The sequence below is a fragment of the Sebastes umbrosus genome, chromosome 6 (genome assembly GCF_015220745.1).
Source record: "Sebastes umbrosus isolate fSebUmb1 chromosome 6, fSebUmb1.pri, whole genome shotgun sequence".
In the NCBI taxonomy this organism is placed as follows: Eukaryota; Metazoa; Chordata; class Actinopteri; order Perciformes; family Sebastidae; genus Sebastes; species Sebastes umbrosus.
In genome coordinates this window covers 3,236,716-3,262,006 of record NC_051274.1, presented here as the reverse complement: position 1 = coordinate 3,262,006, position 25,291 = coordinate 3,236,716, and the positions used below count along the sequence as shown (strand labels likewise).

At 44.2% G+C, this 25,291-nt stretch overlaps 1 protein-coding gene across 1 annotated transcript in view; it reads left to right on the top strand.

The window, feature by feature from the left end:
* agrn (agrin) overlaps window positions 1-25,291 on the top strand; it is a 362,262-nt gene that overhangs the window by 127,715 nt on the left and 209,256 nt on the right. The window contains 1 exon segment of the mRNA XM_037773939.1: window positions 11,827-11,865. Coding sequence (XP_037629867.1) covers window positions 11,827-11,865 — 39 coding nt within the window.

The following is a 25,291-nucleotide window of genomic DNA, read 5'->3' as shown; positions in this document are numbered from 1 at the left end:
ATAGACAAACGCAGAGGTGTAACAGTTTGTTAAACAGTATGTAAAGTATATAAAGGTAAAGTTACAAGTGATGAGCTCAGCAGTCTCAAGAGTTCAGCAGTCTACTGGCCTGCGGGATGAATCATAAATAATCATCTAGAGTTTATACTTTTCAAATCTTTCAAATCTAGCTCTTTAGAGAATTGGTACCTTTAGCAAGTTAAATTAGAAAACACTCTCACATTCACTCCTCCGTCTCCTTGTGTCAGAGCACTGACCCCCGCACTGCAAAAGAAGCTTTTAGCTTTTTGGATACAAAACAGTGCTGACTGTTTACCATTTAGCATTTTTGGGCCAAATGGCATCACCTGACGGACATGGAAGTTGTAGTACCGCCGTTTGGCCGCTACGAAACATTTGCGTCTGACCCTTGACCCTGTAGCAGGGCAGCTGGAATGTAGCTTGTATGTGAAATATATAAAGATGATGCAGAAAGAGAGAACATTTTGCCCGTCTTTCCTTAATGATGGTTGTTTTTTTTTTTGTTTTTTTTTAAAACACAACTCAGTGGTAGGAGTGGGCTTTTCTCATGAGAATCCTTTCGGCCTTTTGGAGGAGAAATTATCATTCAGCAAAGGCTACAACTGTTTGCTCTCAGATCAATTAGATCAACAGCGGCCAGCCAGAAGACCGGGATGTGCGCTGGGCTACACACACACACACACACACACACACACACACACACACACACACACACGCACACACACACCCACACACACACACACACACTACTTGATTGAAGCATCATTGTCAATTATTTATTGAACTTGACAAATTTCTCACCCTCTGCATAAAGAACAGCACTCCTACATGCACACACACACACACACACACACATCAACTTTTCCTCCTGCCAGACCATTAAACAAGAGAGCAGCTCCTTTGGCTCCTTAATGGAATTTGCCTTTTCAAAGCCTTCAGAGAGAGATGTTAACCTTGTGCGCTACTTGTGGCATTAAAAATGGATCAAAGCAGCTGAGCTTTGATGTTGACGGAAGATCTTATTTGGGTCGCCGGCCTGACTCCCCATAGCGCCCTCTGCCGGGAGAACGTGACACTTCATGTTGTGATGTGTATTGTAATTGTTTTAACCCCTTTGCTGCACCAGAAATCCCCCACTTGTTGGGACAATGATGATTATAAAGACACAGTTGTAGATAAAAGTGAATAGGGAGACAAAAGAGAGGGCAGCAAATAAGACAGCAGCTGTTTCCTTTTTTTCGTTTCAGTCGGTCATCAATCAGGGTTTTGTTATGCAATGAGAGAGCTGATGTGGACTGTCTGGAAAGGGCACGGAGAAGAGAGGGGGGAGGCACCTCTGGGTGGGTGGTGTTGCTGATGATGATGATGATGATGATGATGGGGTGAACTCTTGACCCTCAGTCTGAAAACCTGGCTCCCCTCCTATTAAGACTCTCCCCCACAGAGCTCAACTTAAGCTGGGAATGAACACTCTGTCCAAAGAGATAAATGACTTTTAGGGGGAAGAAAGATCGCCTACCTGTGTGTGTGTGTGTGTGTGTGTGTGTGTGTGTGTGTGTGTGTGTGTGTATGTGTGAGAGCCTGTAGACTGGAAACAGATAGAGACAAGAAGGCAGAAGGAGCCATTTTGCTGCGTTTCTATTAGACAGAAAAGGCAATTGTGTGTGCATTCATGCAACCCTCCATATAGACGCAGACACCGCGTGCATGCACCGCCGAGTGTGTATGTGCTCGTGCGCACCCTTGTGTAAAGCATGGAGTGGGGAGGGGGTGGTGGTGTTGGGAGAGATGGAGATGGAGTTGGAGACACAGATAGAGAGAGTGAAAATAAATAATTGATGATAGATCCCGCCTTGCATCTGGCGCCTGCTGCCGTTGAGTCGGTTCAAAGTAGATATTGATGCAGGGTCCTGCTAAACCACAGCGTAACCGCCCCTCTATTTTGACCTCATTATCCCACTGGAAGAGCAACAATGCATCGCTTTTAAAACAGGCAAAATATCTGTTTCCTTTCTCAGATCATTTGCCAGATCTGCTGAATAGTTTTCTTGCCATATTATATAACAACGAGGGAAAAAAGAAACCCTTATTCCTATTAGGGGTGTGAGAAAATATCCATACACTTCAGTATCGCGTTATTGTATCGATTCTCCAAAACACTGTGTCCATTTTTGATTAACCTCTTAAAAAATCCAGCAGCCTGCCATCGGCCCGGTCGCTATTTGTTGTTTCAGAGGTTTATTGCAGGCTCAGTTTTAACGTTAGAGTGATGGTATACTAGCATCATATGAAACTAGAAAAAACCTACAGGAGTCCATTTGTATGCTACATTTTGGTGATGAAAAACTGTCATGGCCATTTTTAAAGTGGTCCCTTGACCTCTGACCTCCAGATATGTGAATGTAAATGGGTTCTATGGGTACCCACGAGTCTCCCCTTTACAGACATGCCCACTTTATGATAATCACGTGCAGTTTTGAGCAAAAAAACATGCATTACAAATCTGCATGCAGTACAAATGTGTTACTTGTGCATATTCTAAAATGGTATTTCTGGTGTGTTCTTTATACCATGACAGTTTTTCTGGAATTAGATTTTAAAAAATCCCAATATATCGCCTTGCTTTCTATATATCGCAATATATTGAATTGTTACCTCTGTATCGTGATACGTATCGTATCTCCAGATTCCTGTCAGCCCTAGTTCCGAGTAGTCATGAAAGTGAGTCAGAAAAGAAATGGGATTGTTTGTTAATTATGTGAATATTGTCTTGTTAGTGTGGATGCATGCAGAGTTTCTCAGGCTTGTTTCTGCACATATCGGTCAAAAACAAGTAGGCTGTTTGCAGAGACTCAATGTGTGATTGACTTTAATGTATTTAAGTTCCTCCCTCCCTCCGCAGGCCTATTTTCTCTCGGTTTTGCCTCATTAAATCTGTGTGGAAACTCTCCAGCTCTTGTGGAAGAGACTTTCTTTTGATTAGGCTCTAAACAAATGGAGGAGTTGGTTGACATCTCCCAAGACCGTAGCCCTCTTTTGTTTTGCTGCTGCACTGTTGCTGCCCCCCCCACCTCCCATCCTCGCTCATCCTCGCTCTGACAGGACTCGAGTACTATTCCCCAAAGCCTTTATTCTCGCTCGTTTTCTTTTTTTTTTTCCGGTCCCTCGCCTAACTCCAACCCCTCCTCCCCTCTGCCTTTGTTAAAGACGGCCCCTCAACCACTCCCCCCACCTCTCTCTCTCTCTCTCACACACTATCTCTCTCGCTCTCTCATTATGTGCTCATCCGTTCCGCCGGCTGAGGGCTGAGAGAGGAGCGCTCAGGAGGAGAGTGTTTGGGAAACCGGCGACACGCCGCTGCTGTTCTCTCCAACAGGGGAAAAAAAAAAGTGGACCGAAGTGTCAGGAGCTGCTTTTCCTTTCGCCGGCACTCCTCCTCTTCCTCACTCCCGTTTACTCCCCCCCTCTCTCCCTCTCTCTCTCTCTCTCTCTCTCTGTATTGCCGTGTCTGTCTGGCTGACTTCTCTCATTGACTCTCTGCTTCAGCTGGAGTGCGCTGACACTGGGACCACTACCTGCTGCCTGGGGATTAAGCGCGCTATGAATACCCGGAGCCTAATTTGTTGTTTTGGCTGCCAGTGAATGTTGGATCCCCACCGAGGAGAAGCCGCTGCATAAATCCTTTGCGGTCAGGACACTGGGAGCTGAGCGCCTCTGGACTGAGACAATCCAGTGAAAAGAGGGACTGGATGCTTGAGGGAGCATGTAAAAGAAAGGACCAGTGGAAGAAAGAAAAGACTGGACAAGTTCTTTTTCCCTGAAAGGCAGAAATAGTAGAAGCTAAATCAACCTCAATGTTACGAGGATCGGGGCGCAATGAGAACCTCTCGTTATCTGGTTGGGATTCTCTGTCAGGGTGCTGACACGAGGGAAGAAAGCCCAACAAATCTCCGCCTCGAGCTTCTTGCTTGATTTCTGATCACACACGCAGGTTTTCTCTCCGTTTCTTTCCCATTCGTTTAGAGCATCTCTGCTGCTCATCCGTTGGCTGCGTGGGGGAGAAGACGGCTCTGCGCTGACAGGTTGCGCGGGGATTGCGATCGTGCTCCCCCTCCAACTTTTTCCCCCCTTCCATCTCCACCACTTCTTCTGACCTGCTTTCAGCCCCCAGCGCACCAGCGGGGTGGAGGGCAGCTGCTCTTCCACTCCACTCCGAGACTGACCGGGAATAAAGGTTATTGAACCGCGGAGTGGCAGTCGCGCCGGGGAGGCAAAGCAAACCTCCTCAGTGAACCCGGGAGCATATGGTTTAGCGAGCGGCAAGCCAGCTGCTTTCCAGCCGTCCTGCTAATCACGCCACAGCGAGATACAAGAAGTGACGGTGTCAGGTTCGGACGGATCTTGCGTGCCTTCTCTTCACGCTCCCAGACCATAAGCCAAAAGGAGCCCGTCTCCAGTGGATACAAAGCAGCAGTTGTGTTGAGTTAGCGGCGCTCTGGGAGAACCATGGCTCAGGAGAGCGGATAACCTTCGGTGCCCCAACAGGCAGCAGCCACAGGGAGGCTGAAAAAAGATGCTCGGCTGTCACCTCTTAGGGAAATACTTGTGACACGTGTTGTTGGCGAGCACCAGACCTTGGCTTGGTGTGCAAAAAAGGAGAGGGGGAGTGCTCTCGGAGCCTGCAGCCCTAGACCCCTTTCACCATCTAATTACCAGTCAGGGTCACTAGGAAGTAAGGAGAGGATTCCATTTGTGGATTTACTGTCGGCGTGCTTGGAAGTTTTCCGTGTGGATATTTGACAATTTCCAAACACCCACATCCAAATCTCTCACACACGTACATGCCAAAAGCGCACTGACGCACATTTACAAACACATTATCACCACCCACTTAAATCCACACACATGTTCGCACTGTAAGTATAAACCACTTCACAACACACACACATAGTCACAGATTGAAAGCCCATTAGTTTGTCTTTTTCCCAGCGGGCACGGCAGAATGGAGGTCGTGTGGACAGGTGGGGGGCTGTAGGAGTCCAACGTCCCTGTCCCTCCCCCCCCTCCCGTCTGTCCTCTTTCCCCAAATGGATGTTATTATCTCTAAAAATGTGTTGCTTGGAAACCGCTGAAAGCTCGCCGCTGCGATTCTCTGACAGAAACGGTCACCGGGTCCTCGCCACGGTGCACAGCTGGAACCGCAGCTGAAACACCGGCCATTACGTGCCCCTTTTTTTTCCTTTTTATTTTATCTTCATCTCCATCCTCTGCCCTCACCCCACCGCCATCATTTTTTCCAACGGGTCTTTGGGCACCCCTCGTCGCCCTCCTCGTCCCGTCATCTCCTCCGCCCTGGAGGGGAGGGGGTCATTGGAGTGGAGCATGAGCGGGTGCCACTATCCCTCGCCGCCGCCGCAGGAGCAGGACCGCAGGTACCAGCACAAGGTGTCCTTGGTGGTGCGCTACTTCATGATCCCCTGCAACATCTGTCTGATCCTGCTGGCCACGTCTACGCTGGGATTCGCCGTGCTCCTGTTCCTCAACAACTGTACGTTGGTTCAACAGAAACACATAGCACCGATACGGGTCACTGCTCTGCAATACAAAACATGCTCTAATTCAAAGTATTGGCGGATTCTTTTTGACAGAATTTAGCTGGAAATAAATGATTTTGCGTTGTACATTTTACACAGTTTTTGCTCTAAGTCAAGCTGACTTTACCTCTCGTGGCAGCCTTATCTGCACTTGAAGTAGGGACATCAGGACATCTAAAGTTACGGCCCCCCCTTTCCTTCATTTTGTGCCTGCAGGCTTGAGAAAATGCTTCATATCTCTTCTCTTAAGACGACTTGGCATTTACATTGAACTGCGGGGGGAAGTATTAAATGGCGACTAAATGCCTTTGGAGGATGAAAACATGTCTCTTGGCCTGGAAAGCCTCATCTGCCCCCCCTCCCTCCCTGCTGCATTATTCTTTTCTCTATATTAAAAGTGCAGCGGCTCATTAAGAACATAATATTGACTTATTTACTGGTGGCAGTTTAGTTGGTGACCATCCAGCACAGTCTCACGGCAGGTTGTGAAATAGTCTTAATTTAATCTATTTGATTCGTGTACCTAAAAATTTAAAAATGTTTACCGCTACTTTCAACAATGCATTTTTTTTGCGTTTTCCTATGAATGTCCAGCAACACATGTCAATTTCCACTCCAGCCTTTAAAAATAAAACTACTTACTTAGGTTTAAGAATAGCACACGGTTTGGGTTAAAATAACACCAGAAGTGGCATAACTTAAGTATGGAAGTTACAAATAAATCAACGTAGATTTCTGGTTTCATAGGGGAGACCAACGCCAGTCTCCTGGGCGAAAGTCCTATGTTTTTTGACCCACCATCCACCCTGACCTCTTCCCTTCACGGCGTTTGTCGCTCTTTATATTTCTCCATTCACAATTAGGTGGATTACATACAAAATGATTGCGTGCTGACCATCACGGAGAAAAATGTGAAATTCGTGTCTATGTACACGAATCAATACATTAAATTTCGTGACAATTTTCTGACCTGCTGTGCGACTGGGCTGGACCATCACAGTAGATTCTTGGGTCAAAGAGTTCTGACAAGAAAGGTAATTGCTTTAGGTTTGTCTTCCATTAAACCCCATGCTGGGTATCATTTGAAACGTTTCATCAACACTGGCGCCATGCAACACGTGAACAAAAACAATTTAATTTCAAACGGTGCTTATTGAAAAGTATTGATAGCGCTGATATTCACCCCTACCTGTGGCAGCTTTATCCTTAAAGGGCCAGTAGTTTGCCTTCACAACATGACTTCACCTGCTACCTTTTTACATCACCAACAGCACACCTTGAGCTGTTCCCCTCTACCATGTGCCTGCCTGGGTTAACACTGACTTGTTCATTCTCCTCGCTCTCTTACACAAGTCTATTTCTGAGTGCCTCGCCAGTTTAGACTGGGTTAAAGGTGAAAGTCCTCTCAACTCTCCAAAGTAGGCTATTATTTATGCAATATGCCACATATAGAAAAGTCACATGCACACAAGTAAATAAGTGAAGCATAAATTAGTAGGGCTGTCAAAGTTAACGCGATAATAACACATTGACGCAAACTTGCTTCAACGGCACTAATTTCTTTAATGCATGAACGCAACTTGTGATTCTTAGGTTGTAGCGGGCTCAGTTTTAAAGCTTTGAAGTGAAGATACTGGTATCGTATGAAACTAAAAAACCTAAGGAATCCATTGGTACCAACCATGTCTTACTAGCCTTTCCTGTCTTCCTTAAATAACGCTCCCAGCTTGCACTAACTTTTGGCGAGGAAAAACCGGCATGGCCATTTTCAAAGGGGTCTCTTGACCTCTGACCTCCAGATATGTGAATGTAAGTGGGTTCTATGGGTACCCACAAGTCTCCCCTTTACAGACATGCCCACTTTATGATAATCACATGCAGTTTGGGGCAAGTCATAGTCAAGTCAGCACACTGACACACTGACAGTTGTTGTTGCCTGTTGGGCTGCAGTTTGACATGTTACGATTTGAGCATATTCTTTATGCTAAATGCAGTACCTGTGAGGGTTTCTGGACAATATTTGTCATTGTTTTGTGTTGTTAATTGATATCCAATAATAAATATATACATACATTTGAGCATATTTGCCCACTTTCATGTTGATAAGAGTATTAAACACTTGACAAAGGTATTAAGGTACATTTTGGACGGATAAAAAATGTGTGATTAATTTACGATTAATCATGATTAACTATGGACAATCATGTGATTTATCATGATTAAATATTTATTCGATTGACAGCCCTATAAATAAGTCATTTTCAGGCAGCCGAGTTGCAGTTGAAGTGGTATTAGAGCAACACTTTTCGGGGAGAGGTTCGTTAACATGCTTGTTTTTCCATGTCTGCCCTTTTTCTCTGGCTTTCTGTCTGTTATCAGGCTGTTTACTTTTCAGCCATGTACAAGGCAAAGTCCTCGTAGCTACATTAGGTTGCACCTCTTTGCATTTATCTTTTCAAGGTTTGTGTCTTTCTGTCATCTTTGTCAGCCTTTCCTTCTCATTCTAATTGCTGTATGTGGCTGACCAGGATCAGTATTTGTTACCTCGCCTCAGCTTTACCGAATCAATTCCAGCCAGACAGATTCTATTAGATTTAACTCCGTTTAAAGAGGGCCAGTCTTCACCTCTCAGAGTGAAAAGAAATGCGCGGCTTGAGGAAAAACTGATGGAATGAACGCGTCTCCTTTATGCTGCCAAGAGCCCTTCGCCATGTGGCCAGAAGGACAGCTGGATAGGATAGCGATAGCGCTGCTAGTGGTGGTGACGTGTGTGTATGGCTGTGTGTGTGTGTGTGTGGTGGGAGGATGGAGGGTGTAAGGAGCAAGTGCAACCTCAGATTTCTATTGTCACCATATGGGGTGAAGCATCTCCACACACACACACACACACACACACACACACACACACACACACACACACACACACACACACATACACACTCAGTAACCCCCCTAAAAACTCTGCTGCCTGCCAACAGAGCCCACACACAGATGCACTCGGTTCATCATTGTGCATGACGATACATCAAGCACAAGCAGTAGGGAAGATGACACACACACACACACAGTGATACACCCCTCTTCTTGCACATGGCTAAATGTCACAGTCAGACACATATTGATTTGCTGGAGATATAGGGTGAATGATGGCCATGTTCTGACATTCACACGGGCGCGGGAACTCAGCGCAGGCTTTTGCCGGGCGCGAAGGGAGATGGGAGAGGCTGATATGTTTATGGAAAGACCTTATCTTGTCCTTTCATTATGGAAATGTGACGAAATTGTTTAGCATCGCCCCGGCACTCTGTGCGCCACCTTCTTTGTCGGGCTCTTTTCTGATTTGCCTTGTGCGACAACACGTCTGTGTGTGTTCGGGCATGCTTACGAATGCGAGACAGCAAGCACAGCCTGTGTTTGGATGTCTGTTTTTGTGTATGTGCGCGCTCCTTTACACTCTCAGCACAACTTCTATATTTCCCTCATGACAATTTCTGTTTCACTCGTTTTATATGTTTTCTCGAAATCCCCCCCAGATGGAAATCAGTTACCGTCATGACTGACTGGGAACCGGCTTCAGCCGACACTTCATTATTCACCTCTAGCTACAGCCTCGCCTCCCCTCTCCTCATTTTTCCTCTCTCGCACACACTTCCTCTCTCTTTCTCTCCCCCGAAGCCCCGGCTGTTGACAAGCAATTTTAAGTGAGCCTAAATTTAAAACTCAGCTGTGTCTTGGGACGCCGACGGGCATCGCAGAAGTCCTGAGAAAGGCTTCGCCCCGGTGGTTGACGGAGCCCCGGAAAAATGTGTTAGCGGGGTAATTGATGTGATGTGTTTGATCTTCCTCATTATCCCTCACAGTGCAGAGACGTCGGAGAGAGAGAGAGAGAGAGAGAGAGAGAGAGAGAGAGAGAGAGAGAGAGAGAGAGAGAGAGAGAGAGAAAGAGAGACGGCCGGGTGGCTGCACGCCCGTTCTGAATGTGTGTGTTGGTGCGTACGGTGGGTGCAGGCAGCTCTGACAACTCAGCCAGAGCTCTGCTGCTTAGTGAGTCAGACAGCAGAGTTGTCTGCGAGAGTGCAGATGGTGGTTTGGTTGCTCGGTACTCCAGAGCTCTGGTACACTGTGACCAGTGGATCGTGATGGCCTTCGAGGAACACATCGTGTTTAAGGAGCTTTCCATTTGGTGATGTTCCCTGGTAAATGATGACACCGAAACCATTTCTCTAGATCAGTACTTGTGCTTCCTGATGGGTATTTTTATGGTTATGTAAGAAATAGGTACAATGGGGCTGGATATGTTCTCTTCTTTATGACGTCAGTCTTCTTACTTTGCTTATAGCTTTGTATCATTCAGTGCCATATGTCTACGGTATCTGTATACACTTTGCATAGTTGCCAAGCTATTGGCAGATATCACACTTAAATGATAAGTTATGTAATCCAAGGTTTCTCAATCTTTTTGGGGCCATGGACCCCTTAAAGGGGAGAACATTTTCCAAGGTCCCCGTCATAATCGTAACACCGATTAAGCATAATGCTTAGTACCATTTGCACTCTTATGTCATTGGAACTATTTGTATTCTAAAACAACCTGTTTCATAGTGATAAACAGAAACGCATTTCAATTTGAATCATGTTAATACCACTTATATACTATAACAGAAGGTCATTTCATTCAAATTGCATTTGGACTCAACTTGACAGCATTCATACTTATCAAGTAATTGATCGTAAAAGCTTTCAGAAAATGAACAGCTGCAAGCCTGGCATGAATGTAGTCCTGATGAATACAGATATTTGAACTTACAGGTCTAAAGCTGACTGTCAGTAAGTGCTTCAACTTAAAAATAATGAACTTATTGCTTGCCTGATCATATCGTTTGACCCTAAGCTAACGTGGGTGGGAATAATAGACACAATATGCCGCAAATGGCCCCCATCTGTAGATATGGACTTTTTAATGATACAACACAATTTTATAATTCATATCAAATTATTTCACGGACCCCCTGACAGAGTGCTCTGGACCCCTTGGGGTCCCCAGACCCCTCTTTGAGAATCACTGGTTTAATCAATTAGCTAATCTACCACAACTTGTGTAGGAGATCAATTGTTAAGTAAGCAAAATTGACCAATTCTGCATTCATATGCAGCTTTTCTAGGCAAACATTTTCTGGTTCCAGTTTCTAAAATGTGGGCATTTGCTGTTTTCTCTTCTCTCTTTCTTTATATTGTAAATTAAATGTCTTGTTTTGTTTGTCGGACAATATAAGCAATTTGAAGTACCCAAACCGAGGCTCTGGGAAATTGCTTTTTCACAATTCTTCGGCATTTTGTAGCCTAAACAACAATGGTATAATCAAAAAATAATCATCAGATTAATCAACGATAAAAAATAAATGTTAGTTGCAGCCCTAATTCTGTGTTTTGTCACTAACAACATCCCCTATTTCCCTGCAAAACAATGTAGAAACAAACTACATGTCCTCCATGCACCTCCCATTATTGAGGTATTTACATTGCCTGGTCAAGACTGATCTCATTCCCAAGCGTTAAGGTGTCAAAACTGTGAAGGACTCCGATTTCATGAGATCTTCCCCAGAGTGTTACTCCGCACTCAGTCATTTGACACTACAGCTCTTGTTTTATGGCTCCCACAGACCGACAGGCCTTATGTCATTGTCTGCTGGGTGTTGACCAGGAGAGGAGCATGATGTCATTTGATATATTAAGAGGGAAAAAAAATACTGATTTATTCTGCATATGGCAGCTGGGGGGGCGGGGGGTGGGGGTGGGGGTGGGAACTGAGTACGCTTTCGCTGAAGTACCGTATGTCATCACTGCTGTGGAATTTCAAATCTTATCTCGCACTCTCACAAAAACACATCCCTTCCCGTGTGTTTTCCATTCTCATGTGCTCTTATAACATCACAAGTCACACGGTGTGGTTTGGGACGAGAAGACCATAGAAACAATGAATGTACAACACAACGGTGATAGCGCTGTTGCTGCCATGTACTCCTGTCGATTAGCTCGGCTGGGTTCCTGCGGGGCCCGGCCACTGCATTAGAATGTGTTAGATAGAAAAAAGAGCCTGTAGACAGAATGTGTCTCTTTTTTTGTGGCAACTCAATTACTTGGCCTGCACCCCTGGGAAGTCTGCGAATCTCCCCAAAACTAAAAACCTATTTCTCTCTTTTATCTCTTTCAGACAAACCTCCTCACTTCACACCGGCCCAGCCTCCTGATGGTAAGTCCTCTGTGGTTTCTCGCCGCTCGCCTTCGGTGACCGCTGGTGTTTTGGGGTTGTACCTGCAGATAATGACCTCAGACAGCCTTTGAAGCGGGCAGCCGTCTGCGTGCTGTCTGTGCCAGGTTTGGCTGCTCCGCTTTTTGTCTCTACACAGTTGGTATGGCGGGCACGTGGCCAGGTCTGCTCCGGGCTTTGATGTGAGAAGGATCTTTTGATGACTTGATTTGATCTGCTCCGCACGGCTAGTTGGGCTGATGTTCAATACCTGTTACTGCAGCAGCATTCACATCCTTCTGATAGGGTCTAATGGGATAATACACCCCCTTTCCCTGGGTATTCTACATTAGCTGAGGCTGCTGTGGGTTTGTAGGCCAGGAGCGCAGAGCCACCCGCTTCAACTGTTATCAGACCATTAAGTAGGCGTTATCAGTCGCTATACGCACCATAGATGTGGGTCAATAGGGGCCTACTACACCTACTACAATGTAAAAGTGAAAGTAAAACTTAAAAGTAACACGTTCTAACATGTAAAACTGAATGAAACGTCATGTTTGAACACAAACAAAAAGGCTTCTTTAGGTTTGGGCAACAAAACTACAACTTTTTTAGGTTTAGGCAATAAAACTACAACTTCTTTAGGTTTAGCAACACAACTACAACTTATTTAGGTTTAGGCAACAAAACTACAACTCTTTTATGTTCAGGCAATAAAACTACAACTTCTTTAGGTTTAGGCAACAAAACTACAACCTCTTTAGGTTTAGGCAAAAAAATAGTTAGATTTAGGCAATAAAATTACAACCTGTTTAGGTTTAGTCAACAAAACTACAACTTCCTAAGGTTTAGGCAACAAAACTACAACCTTTTTAGGTTTAGGCAGTAAAACTACAACTTCTTTAGGTTAAGGCAACAAAACTACAACTTCTTTAGGTTTAGGCAAAAAAACAGTTAGGTTTAGGGAAAAACATTGTGTTTTGGGTTAAAAGAACTACGAACACAAAGACAACTACACATTGTTGGTTTCACACTGGATGCGAACTCCGGTCTCCTGGGTGAAAGTCCTGTGTTTTGTATCCCATCAATCATCCCCAACCTCCACCCTTTATGGAGTTTCACACGCTCTATACCACAGCGCCTGACTTTCCCTTTTGCTCCTGTCATAATTACTACGGTCGCTAGAGGTCGCTGTTGTGTTCTTTTATACCTTCTTGTGGTGGTCTACCATGTGAATAGATGATAAAACCTACTAGTGGGTGTAGTATGCCCCTATTGACCCACATCTATGGGGCTTATAGCGACTAATAACGCCTATTTAATAGCCTGACAGCAGTCTAATCGGCTGGCAGAGCGGCACCGTCACCTCACCTTGTTAGCCACATACTATCATCCCATCCCACACATATAAATCTTAACAATGGGTGCTGCATTGTTTCACTTGTTTTCTAGCCCAGTAACATGAGCTTTTAATTAAAAAAAGCAACAATTTATTTCCGAAACAGTGGATCTCAGCGAGCTTTAATTGGAGGAAAACAGCTGGTTTTCAAGCTGGTATCATGAATATTTATCAGAGGCAGCACAGTGAGACAGTGTTTGATAGACTTTGGTGTCGTATTTTCTTTTTACTGCTCTGACAGACAGCCGGAGACGGACTCCTACTAGTTCTGAAGGTGTTGTATCATCCCGCTTGTGTGCAGACTACAAAGCCAGAGGTTTAGAGGCAGAAAACACACAAGGATAAAATGTTTCTAATGATCCCGGCCGACCAGCTGATGTTGGGGACAAAAGGCCACAGTGGGGGCTTTCTGAATCGGTTTCTGGTAATTGCTCAATCACTCGCCCCGTAGGCCGGCTTGTTTGGAAAAGCGGGTTTGCGAAAGATGTCAGCGTAAAAAAAGTATCAAATTAGAGGTGGTTTATGATGAATGTGATTGTCTGGCGGAACCCGGACAATAAGCTGCTCACTGTCGATGTGAAATGGCTGTGGCGTTTGGCTTCAACAAATAATTGTGCTTGATTGGAGCATTTCTCAACTCGGCCTCACCTCAACACCTGAGGAGTGTGCGAGTATGTCTGTTTTTTTCTCTCCTATCACAGCACGGTTTACAGCAGAAATTTGTTTTTGTTTTAATGCCAAATGAAATTGACTTGACAAATGATTATATTTCACAGAGGGGTCTCTATTTGTTTGTTTCTGAAGCAAATATTGCCACAAAATGTGTCTCTCTGCTGGGAAAATGACAAAACAGTGTGCAGACAGTGAAGCAGCCCATTTCTGTCTCCAATTGAATTCCCCCTACAAAGGAAATAACGCCCCGCTTATCGATTGAGCCACTCATTTCCCATGTATTAAAGTTTTCGCCGTCTGAGGGGCACAGTTTGTTTCTGCGCTAGTCAACCATTTAAAAGCTGCTGCTAGCTCTTAATTACATTTCCAATAGTTCTGTAGGCTTTACATCAGCAGCCTATGCTGTTTTAATATGCCAAGCAAAACAAAAGGCAGAGTCTCCAATCAGCGGGGTAAGCCTGCCCTGTGGGACGCAGTTTCTCCGAGTCATTTAACGCTGGAGAGATTAGTGGGACAATTAGAGTTGGCCCAAATAAGACAGTAGGCCACTTTTTGGAGACGCATGGTTTTATAGTGGTGGATGGGCGATTTAGAAGATGCTTGAGACCAGCAGAGGGCTAGTATAGCTCTGCAATTAGTCAAATGGGCTCCAAAGAGCACAGGCCTTGTTCTACTGAACTCGCCCTCGGTGCCAAGGACGCTCTGCTCCCCAGCACTTCATTACAGGAAATCACAGACAAGATACCAAGGAGTCTGCATTTTTAAACAGTCTAATTTGTCTCTGAACTGCCGTTGATGAGACGTCCTTATTAGCACGAGGAGTTTCTGCAGAAAGTAGAGAAATTTGTTCTGCAAATTAGAGCGAGGGAGCCTTGGGACTCGCTGGGGGGAAAAATGCAGGTTCGGCACAACACGAGCAAAGCTCTTAGATAATATTTACGGCGTGCGCCACCCGCAAATAGCTGACGATTCGTCCCCAATGAATGGCCTATAATCACCAGTCAAAAAAAAAGTGACAAAAGTCACAAAGCAGCCTTTAATTAGGCTCTTTCTTTGAAAGCTCAAAGCAGCAGTTTGCTTGGCTCGGGCCACGCTCATTATTGCCTGTCGTCTCCTGATAATAAGACAGTTGTTGCGTGTTTGGCCAAAGCTAGAAAGCTGGGAGAATTGTGTAGCTTGAGGGATTAGTATTGGACTTTGGAAAAGGGGGTCGACTCCGAGAAATGCTTTATGAATGAGGCTCTTGGCCCCCAGTTCCCCATCCAGAGAAATCATGTTTGTGCACTGGTAAAGAGCATAAGCAATACAATCTCTTGTAGTTTTTTATTAGAAATTTAAAGTGTCAGTAGGCAGTATATTTCTGGCACCATTGGACTAAAATTCAATAATAACCTTTCAGCATATTGTAATTCAAGTGTTCTGAGAGCAAACTAGACTTCTGCTCCTCCTCATGGCTCTGTTTTCAGGTTTCAGAAAATCTAGCCCGTGACGGGAGACTTTGGCCAATCACAGGTCATTTCAGAGGGAGAGCGTTCCTATTGGCTGTTCATTCAACGGAGGCAGCTGTCAATCACTCGCAAACTCCAATCAAACAGTCAAACTAGGCAGCGCTGATCAAATATGAATTAATATTCTGTTACTGTAATGCTTATTTCTCGGCTCAAATGTTTTCAGAAACATCTTGTAGTGCACGGTTTAGCTGTAAAATGAGAAAGTTTGCTCTGGCTGGTGGGCGGTGCTTGGTATTTCCTCAACAGATCTCAACATGGCGGCCAGGTTACAAACGTTCTCATTTTACAGCTAAACAGTACACTACAAGATGTTTCTGAGAACATTTTATGCGAGAAATGGGCATTACAGTAACAGAAAATCGATTCGATTGGAGTTTGCGAGTGATTGACAGCCGGTCAGAGACGGCAAGGCTCCAGCTCGGCTCTGATTGGTTGTTTTCCTCCGGTCTGTGAAATCTTGCAGATGCCGTTAGGAGCACGGGAGGACACTGAGGAACATGATTTTTTTCAGATTACCTGTCTCATGAGACTACTGTCAGGATATAGTGTCCGTTTTATAAAGCTAACTTCTTTTTAGTCATCTTTGGTCCAATCTGCCTACTGCAGCTTTAAGAAGAATTATTATTTAACCAGGTATTTCTGTCATGTGATTTATGCCACGTAGTTTGTAATTGGACAAAGAATAGATTGACTCCTTGAGTTCCGTCTCAAGGACTTCAGGCTGAGAGGAAAATCAGGTGTAGACGGCTCCCTGGAGCTATTTCCTCCTATTACAACCGTTGGTGACTAAACACCGGCCAAACTGGATCCGAAATAGGCCAGAGACTGAAAAGAAAGGAATAAGAAACAGAGCGTCAGACAGACAGTTCAGAGGTCCTCTGCGACTGTAGCCGTCTCCAGCACAGTACTGCCTGGCAGGAGCCCGTTCGCAGCGAATCCTTCAATTTCACTTTTGTCACTGACGGTGTTCCCCAGAGGATGCTCCTCACTGACAGACAAAATAAACCCCTGGACTGAAACGTGATTTGATCTCAGATGGTGGGAGGCCGGAAAAAAAGGGTGCCAGCGGGCTCACTTACACTTTGAGAACACCACCTCTTCCTAAAGAATTGACATAACTCTTTGTCAGCTCCGGGAGAATACAGTAACTAAGCGCTGCTGCAACGCCTCAGATGTGGTGGTGGTGGGGGGGGGGGAACACACACACACACACACACACACACACACACACATACACAACTCTCCTGTAATTTATTCTGCCGGAGCCTTTCCCTGTGTTCTTGACAGTAAGCCTCACTCGGAGAGAGGCAAAATTAATTACGGCTCCTCGGCCTATCTTAATTAAATCATTTCACATCACAGATTTCACACAACAGAGGCAAAATATCTACCTCATCTTTTAGCCGGAGCTGGGGGGGGGGGCACGAGGCTGAGAATGTCTCGCATCAAGATATCAAAGGTTCACTGTAACGTTGCCTCTCCAGGATTACGATTTCACAGAAGAGTTGTCATGTCCGGCTTTAAACACAGAGCGGCTTGTTAGCCCGCTGTTGTGGAGGCTGATGGTGGCGGCGGCGGTGGTGGTGGTGTTGTGTGTGGGGGGGAAAGCCTTGACTTTATCAACAGAAAAGTTTGTTGCCCTTTTAAAGTACACAGAGCTTTCAGATTGCGCAGCTGAACTCTGCATCCTCACCTGTCTTCGTTCCGTGTCTGTGGACTCAGCAGATGCTTACGTGAGCGTCTGACGGGCTCGCTCTTTTTTTCATAAACAAAGGTGAAAGGCAAAGAAGTTAGCCGTCAAGCCCCCACGCCTAACCGTCCGTTTTTTGACAGAGCTCCCGCTCAGCCTTCCCTCACCTCGCCACAGCTTACCCAGTATTGATCTGCCGAGATGGGTTAGAAGCAGTAGACCAAAGAGAGAAAAACAAAAGTATTAGCCAGAAAGGAGAGAGAGCTGAATGAGCCGACGCTGTACTGTTTGCTTTTGATTCCCTAGGACACGGAGTAATTATTGACACAGTTAGCAATGCGAGTTGGCTTTGATATGTCCCGGAGCAACTCCCCGCCGATGTTGATGCAGGTTATTCGCGGACCTTGGACCTTGTACGGATCAGCAGTTCTTTGATATGGACGGACGGCACGCTGAGCTATCTGCGGCTCTGATCTGGAAGCTGTCAGCCAGCATCCCCTATAGCCGTGTCTTATTTCTTGGCATTTAGGCCTTTTTTTATAGAAGCTATACAGAGGTGTGATCTGGAGTATTGCAGTCCACATATCAGCTTCAATTCGTCTTTCTAAACGTGTTGCCAGATAAGTGTTAACCCTCTGAGACCCACAATAGACCCCTTTTGTCTTTTTTAGGGGTGTACAGGGGGTGGTTAGGGGGAGATAGCAGGTCAACAGTAGATGTCACATAGAAGTGGTGTACATCATCTGAAAGCTGTTGCTAATTTGAGATGCAGCTTAGCTCTGTTTGTAAAGTTGTTCTGGTCATAAATCAGAAATAAACATGAATTCATTAATTCAAATAAATTGTAAAAGTGTATAAGGGCTTAGATGCTCTATTATCATGCTCTTATTATGTCTCATGAGTTTCTGCAGCAATTTTTAGGTTGATACCATTTGTTACACAGATTTGGTGCTAAATTTAACAATTTTTTACCACTCAAGAATTGATGAAAATTCTCAATATGAGATTTGGTAATGAAAACTTTTGACATTTGGAGATTTCTGCAAGAACTGCATTTTTCGGCGAATAGATGGCGAGCGATTCTGTTTTAGAAACTGCTCAGAAACCCCCTTATTGTCAATCTAGCTAGGAAAGCCATCCATCCTCTGAATGCTCTAGGTCTGTAGTTTGTGGTTGTAAAGTTTCATGAGGCTGTGATTATCCTAGAGGTCACCACAGGTCATTTTATACAGTGAGGTTTCAAAAAAAGGTTTCACTACTATGAAATGGCTACTATTGGGGCTAAAATCATCACACATGAATACAGTTGGGCTCATTGGATCCACAAAAATCTCAGCTTTACAGTGATACCCAATTTATGAAATTCCAAGACTCTTTAGGGATCCCAGTATGCAGAAATATTCACATACATCATTTTAGAACAGGAGAAAATAACATATTTATACTGCATTAAAAAAACTGCATGTGATTATCATAGAGTGGGCATGTCTGTAAAGGGGAGACTCGTGGGTACCCATAGAACCCAGTTCCACATATCTTGAGGTCAGAGGTCAAGGGACCCTTTGAAAATGGCCAGTTTTTCCTCACCAAAACTTTGTGTAAGTTTGGAGCGTTATTTATGGTTGGTACCAATGGATTCCCAGTTTCATACGATATCTCCATCTTCACTCTATAGCTCTAAAACTGAACCTGCTAGAGTCGGTTGGGATAGCCCACGATCCCGCGGGTCTCAGGGGGTTAAAAAGCCAGCCACAGATAGCAGGCAAATCCATTTTAAGTTTTCCTTTAGTACATATTTCCCTCATGAATCAATTGTACATCCACACTGATGAAATTTTGCTTCGTTAGTCGACCAGTAAATTCATTTATTTGTACAAGTGATCTCCTTCTTCCTCATGGCAGAGCAAGAGATTAAAAACAACAACAATAAAATAGAAAATAAAGCTGATTTCCAGTAGAAATTAAACAGAAAGAACGGCAATAGCAGGATAAACACAAACCCCGTCGACAGCATGAATCCGTGCGAGCTAATTAATAGTTTCTAGCTGCTCATCGAAGCCCTTATCGCCCAGCGTGGCGGTACAGAGGGACGGTAGGAAGCCCACCCCCTTCTCAGCTCTTTGTCATATATTGGAAGTAATTAGCGTGCAGAATGGTCTAATGTCGCTTTAAATGAGCTCTCCGTGTTCTTCGCGTGTTGCCGGCGACGGCAGCCACTCAGCGCCAGTGAAAGGCCGTGTCGTTCATTTCTTCTCATTAACACGGCAGCAAATGGTTTTGAATCGGGACTCGTTCCGTTATGAATCGGTGATGGGTAGGTGCTAATGTAATCGTTGGGTGGCGATGTCAGAAAAGAAGCACACAGGGAAGTGTAACCAGTGGGACGAATTTCATCGTCAGGTTGTTAATTAGAGGAAAATAAGTGGCACGCCGTGTCGACGTGATGCTGAACAATATTGCGCTGTGATATCCTGCTATTAGCCGAGTCTGTGTTTTCCCCCCCATTAAGAAGTGGAAGTTACTGGAGCGTTTTGCTCTGTGCTGAAAACATCCCCAGTACTGTTCACACAGATACTGTATATATGTCGTAGGTTTGTGCAGAAGCTGCTGTGAAAGTCAGGCATCTGCAGTTCACTGCTCTCTTGTTCTCTCTCGTTCTGTCAGACACACACACACACACACACACACACACTCTCTCTCTCTTGAACATTTCACCCCTTGCTTCTTGTTTTTCTTCACTCAGCTAGAAACATTGTTTACAGATTGCAGTTGAACCTCAGGATGTGTGCACGAACACACATATACGCTCCCCAGCCGGCTCACACACACACACACACACACACACACACACACACACACACACACACATTACAGAACCCCGAACATCCTATTTTACAGTTTGTATCAACTTTTATCCGTGTCTGTGTTCGCTGTGTGTATATGCTTTGTGTTCCTGTTGAGTATGCGTGATAAATTTGTGTGTTTTCCTTGGAGGCTCACACACACACACAGGGAGGGCAGGAAACTACCCGTTCTCAACCTCCCACCCTCAACCTGACCCCCGACACACAAACAGACACACACACACTCCTCACATTTCACTGTGGAATGAATTGATCGCCTCCCTCAAATGATCAATTTTAAAGTGGAGATATTTGTTTGTCTTCTGTACCAGTACATTTATTGAAGGTTGTCAAGGCAACCAGATGTGCAGCTAGTTATGGACCAGTCCGTGGAGCCTCAGTACAGCTCCGTTCTGGTAAACAGTCGATTCGAAATTCACTGCTCGTATGGTTGCTCCATCTGCAGCCAGTTGGATATCTCACCCACACACACACACACACACACACACACACACACACACACACACACACACAGCGGGTAGCTCTTTGCCTACATGTGTTGGTCGTCATCCTCCCCTCTCCGTTTGACTTCCGGACCTGGAAGCCCTGACGTCAACCACAATCTGTGTGTGTGGTGAATATATGTGTTCCGCTCCGCTGGACGCAATTACAACACGCTGACTCATGGCCCGGCAGCATGTCAACCACACCATTTACACACAATAAGTACATACACACACACACACACACACACACACAGACGCCTACATGTGTGTCTGTATAGCATGCTGATTGCTGCCTTCTCACTGAGCTGAGATTTATATGATAGCAGAGAGCGAGACAGAGGGCAGAAGAGAAACTATTCTTTGGATCACTGTATGACTATACACATATTGAACATATTAAATCAGCCTCATGTGCCGACATCTAAAGATAGCAGTGTAATAAATTTCATATGTAAAGATAATCTACAGCGGACCATTGGTATCGGCAAAATGAACCTCTTCAGGGTGATTCAAGAGCTGCTCACTGTCGGGGTTCATTCCGCTATAATATTATTATTTAGCTTATTAGAGGCAACTTACTAAAGAAATCCATAATTTGACACAAAATATTGATTTATAATGATTTTATTGCTCATGTACAGAGATCAGAACTGCATCCATAGCAACAGTCTGTTATACATAGCAGCAGTCTATTATAAAGACAAAACAGACTGTAGAATGGCGTAATTGACCAATCAGAATCGAGTATTCAACAAAGCCATGTAATAATTAATGGCAATGTCTTATGCACAAAGAAAAACATCTTTCTAGACAACATCCTTTGAGATCTTGTATCAAGATTAGTTTGATTTCCCTGCACTCAAAGGAAAAAGAAAATCTCTGTAACAATGCATTCATGCAGAATTCAATAGTCATATCTAAGGATGAAACTTTTACTGGAAGAGCTATAGGGTACCTACCAGTGTTGGGGGTAATGTTTTATAGTACTCAGATGACTTTTTCTTGCTAGAGTTATGTAACACATTAGTTTACAATTCAAGTAATCAGTTCTATAGTTATGTTTTCAAATCAGCAATCCTTTACAAGAACATCACAGCATGAAGCAAATTATGTATGGAGGATAAGCGTCAGCTGCGAAGAACTCTACTTCAAATATGAAGAAGCACCTGCACACGCACAGCTTCACAACACTGGTGGGTGAGTGGCACGTCAAGGAGGAGGAGGACGATGCCAGCGCTACAGCTCTGTAACAACAATGGTTTTAGTTTGGCTCTCACTCCGAGGCTCATTAACAAGCTTGTGGCTGGTTAATTGGTGGAGGAGATGCTACCAATATGAACTGTAGAGTCATTAGTAAAATCTCACGTATGGAGAGAACAATGCCTGACAGAAAAAAAAACATTTCTAGCTACCTCGATATAATAAATAGCTGTAAATAGGGGTGTAAGAAAATATTGAAAATATCGAGTATCGCGATATTATGTTTTGTGACATAATATCTAATATGTTTTTTTGTGTGTGAGGCAGCTGTCAATCACTCGCGAACTCCGACCAAACGGTCAAACTAGGCAGCGCTGATCAAATATGAATCAACATTCTGTTACGTTAATGCCTATTTCGCTCCTCAAATGTTTTCAGAATCATCTCGTAGTGCACGGTTAAATGAGAAAGTTTGTGACGCCGCCGCCATTGTGAAATCTGGTGAAGGAACGGTCACATGAACGGAGCACAGCCAATAGAAACGCTCTCTCAATGAAATGTGATTGGTCAAAGTCTCCCGTCACAGGCTAGATTTTTTTAAAGTCTGAAAACAGAGCCATGAGGAGGAGCAGAAGTCTAGTTATCTCTCAGAACACTTGAATTGCAATATGCTGAAAGGTTATTATGGAATTTCTGCCCAATGATGCCACAAATATACTGACTACTGCCTCTTCAAGTGGTCGGCCGCGGAGAAAACTAGCTATTCAATTTTAAAATAAGTGAGAACGCTCTTCTTTCCTGTTGTCATTGAATTTTTCCAACCAATCACTGTGCTCCGGCTGTGGTGAGGAGGGAAACAGCTGATACATTGGGAATGATCTGTCTGTCTGTCTGTCCGTCTTCTGCGTCTGTCTGTCTGTGAGATGCAGTAGTTTAAATGAGAAAAAAAGGATGTTTTGTGCAAATGAGGGGAATTAATTTCCCCCCAAGGCTGGCTATGTGCATATATTGTTTTGTTCGCTCCCCATGCAGTTAACTCATTACATCGCCCTCAGTTTTTTAGCCATACACCACCTCGGAGTGTGTACGAGGGAGAACAAATAGATAGTGTGATTAGTATTCCAGCAACCTCGCACATCTGCCTTCTTGCTCATCTCCATAATGAGAGAGAGAAACAGGAGAGAAATAGAAATAGAGTGAAGAATTGACAACAATTTGAACAATTTGGCTGTTGTGTGTCTCTTTTTTGAGAGAACGAAAGGCGTAAGTTATCGTGCGTTTCTTGATTGTACACAGCACATGAAAGCATTTGTCCTCAATGTGTGTGTATAGCTCTGTGATTTGGTCGTTTTTTGAAGCAGGTTTTTGTGAATAGTAAGTCTCCACATTCACAGCGCGATGAGCACAAAAACAGAAAGTCCTGTGAAAAATGTCAAAGGTTTCCCATTAATAAGCCAACACACAGGAGGGTGTGTGTGTCTGCTGGTGTATATCTGCTCAGCACTGGTTCAGTTGAGCTCCTTTTGCAACTGGAGTCGCATGCACCCCAGTACACTCTGTAAGTCCATACAGTAATTAGGAGTTGATGTCACTGAAGGCAAACTGTGTGTGTGTGTGTGTGTGTGTGTGTGTGTGTGTGTGTGTGTGTGTGTGTGTGTGCGCGCGCGCGCGCGTGCGTGCGTGTGTGTGGATGGATCTTTGGTCTAACACTTTTTCAGAGTCAGGGTTAAGGGGTACACTCCGAAAAATGCTTGAACAAGTAATTTTAGTCTTAAAGGACCAGTGTAACAATTAGGGGGATCTATTGGCAGAAATGGAATATAATATTAATAAGTATATAATCTTTAGTGTATAATCACCTGATACTAAGACTCGTTGTGTTTTCGTTACCTGAGATTGAGTCGTTTATATCTATATAGGGAGCGGGTCCTCTTCACGGAGTCCGCTATATTGCACCGCCATGTTTCTACAGTAGCCCAGAATGGACAAATCAAACTCTGTCTACTCGCTCCCGTCGCCGCCGCCACTCTCTCTCTCTCTTGCTTCACCACTCACTTCCCACATACACAAACACTCTACCCACTGATTCTGCTCCAAAGGGCTCTAGAGGGGGACATTTGTGTTTTCGTGTCGGCCACTGTAGCTCTCCAACACGCTTGGCACACAGGAGATGCTTCAGTTTGTTTGCAATCTCCTCACCTCACCACTAGATACCGCCAGATCCTACACACCGGACCTTTAAAGACCCTTTCACAGTAAAATAGGTGAGACATTTAGGAGAGGTAATTCAATATGTTAAGTACATTTTCACATCAAGAAAATGCTCTTACAACGAGGATAATAGTAATGAAGATAATTTTACAAGAATAAAAAAAATAATATTTTGTTAACTTGTTTAGGATGTTTAGAATTATCTGTCATTCACTAATGTATTTTGGTCATTTTTAAAGGGGCATTTCATCGATTTTCACATAAAGGTCAGTTTACTTGTCATGCAGAGTTAGGGCTGGGCAGTATACCGATATTATATTGATTTCGTGATATGAGACAAAACATCGTTTTAGATTTTAGATATCATAATATCGCAATATGGCAGAAGTTTTGTCATTTCCGGTTTTAAAGGCTGCATTACCGTAAAATTATGTCATTTTCTGAACTTACCAGACTGTTCTAGCTGTTCTTATTTGCTGTTACCCACTTAGTCGTTATATCCACAATACTGATGATTATTTATCAAAATCTCATTGTCTAAATGTTTTTTGAAAGCACCAATAGTCAACCCTACAACATCATCGCAATATTGATATCGAGGTATTTGGTCATAAATATTGTGATATTTGATTTTCTCCATATCGCCCGGCCCTATGCAGATCACTGCACAGCTTGTATCACTTATCAGGCAAGGGGAGTTCTAATGACAAGAGGCTATTGATTTGCATTGTGGGAAATGAAGGATTCAGGATTTTTTACCCATTCTAGGGATGAAAGCCAGGACATCAACTGTCTGCTTCAATTCTGACCATTTTGTTCTTGTTAATCCAATCTCTGGTGTGCCGCCCAACTTTATGGAATAATAAATTACCGGAGTTGTTTTTAAAAAAGAGGAAAAGAGAAAATTAGTTTTTCCAAAATTACTTTCATTTGCACTCTAGTGTGAGTAGTAGTATTAATGCAGTTACGTGTGTGTTTTAACACCTGCCAGCACACACATACATATATGCACACACACGCACTGAGCACAGCTCAGGGTGTTTTATTTATGTGTCTTGCTTGATATATGGTCGAATGGGCTGTGTATCAAATGACTGCAGGCCACTAAAATTCCGTCGTATACCTCCACACACATGCTCCCTCAACTCTTGCTGCACACGTGTGGAATTTCATTGCGGGTGAGCTCATGTCTCACACACACCACACACGCACACACACATCTTGTAGGAAACAAGGCAGCCAGTGTGAGTCCCTCCACATGTGATGTGTATTAGCCTTGACATTTCCCACTGGTGTCTGCCAGCTCTCATCTCCCACAGCTGTCTCCTGTCGCTACACTGCAAAAACGTCATCTCACAGTAGCAACTTGGCCATTACTGAGACTTAAAATCAAAGTG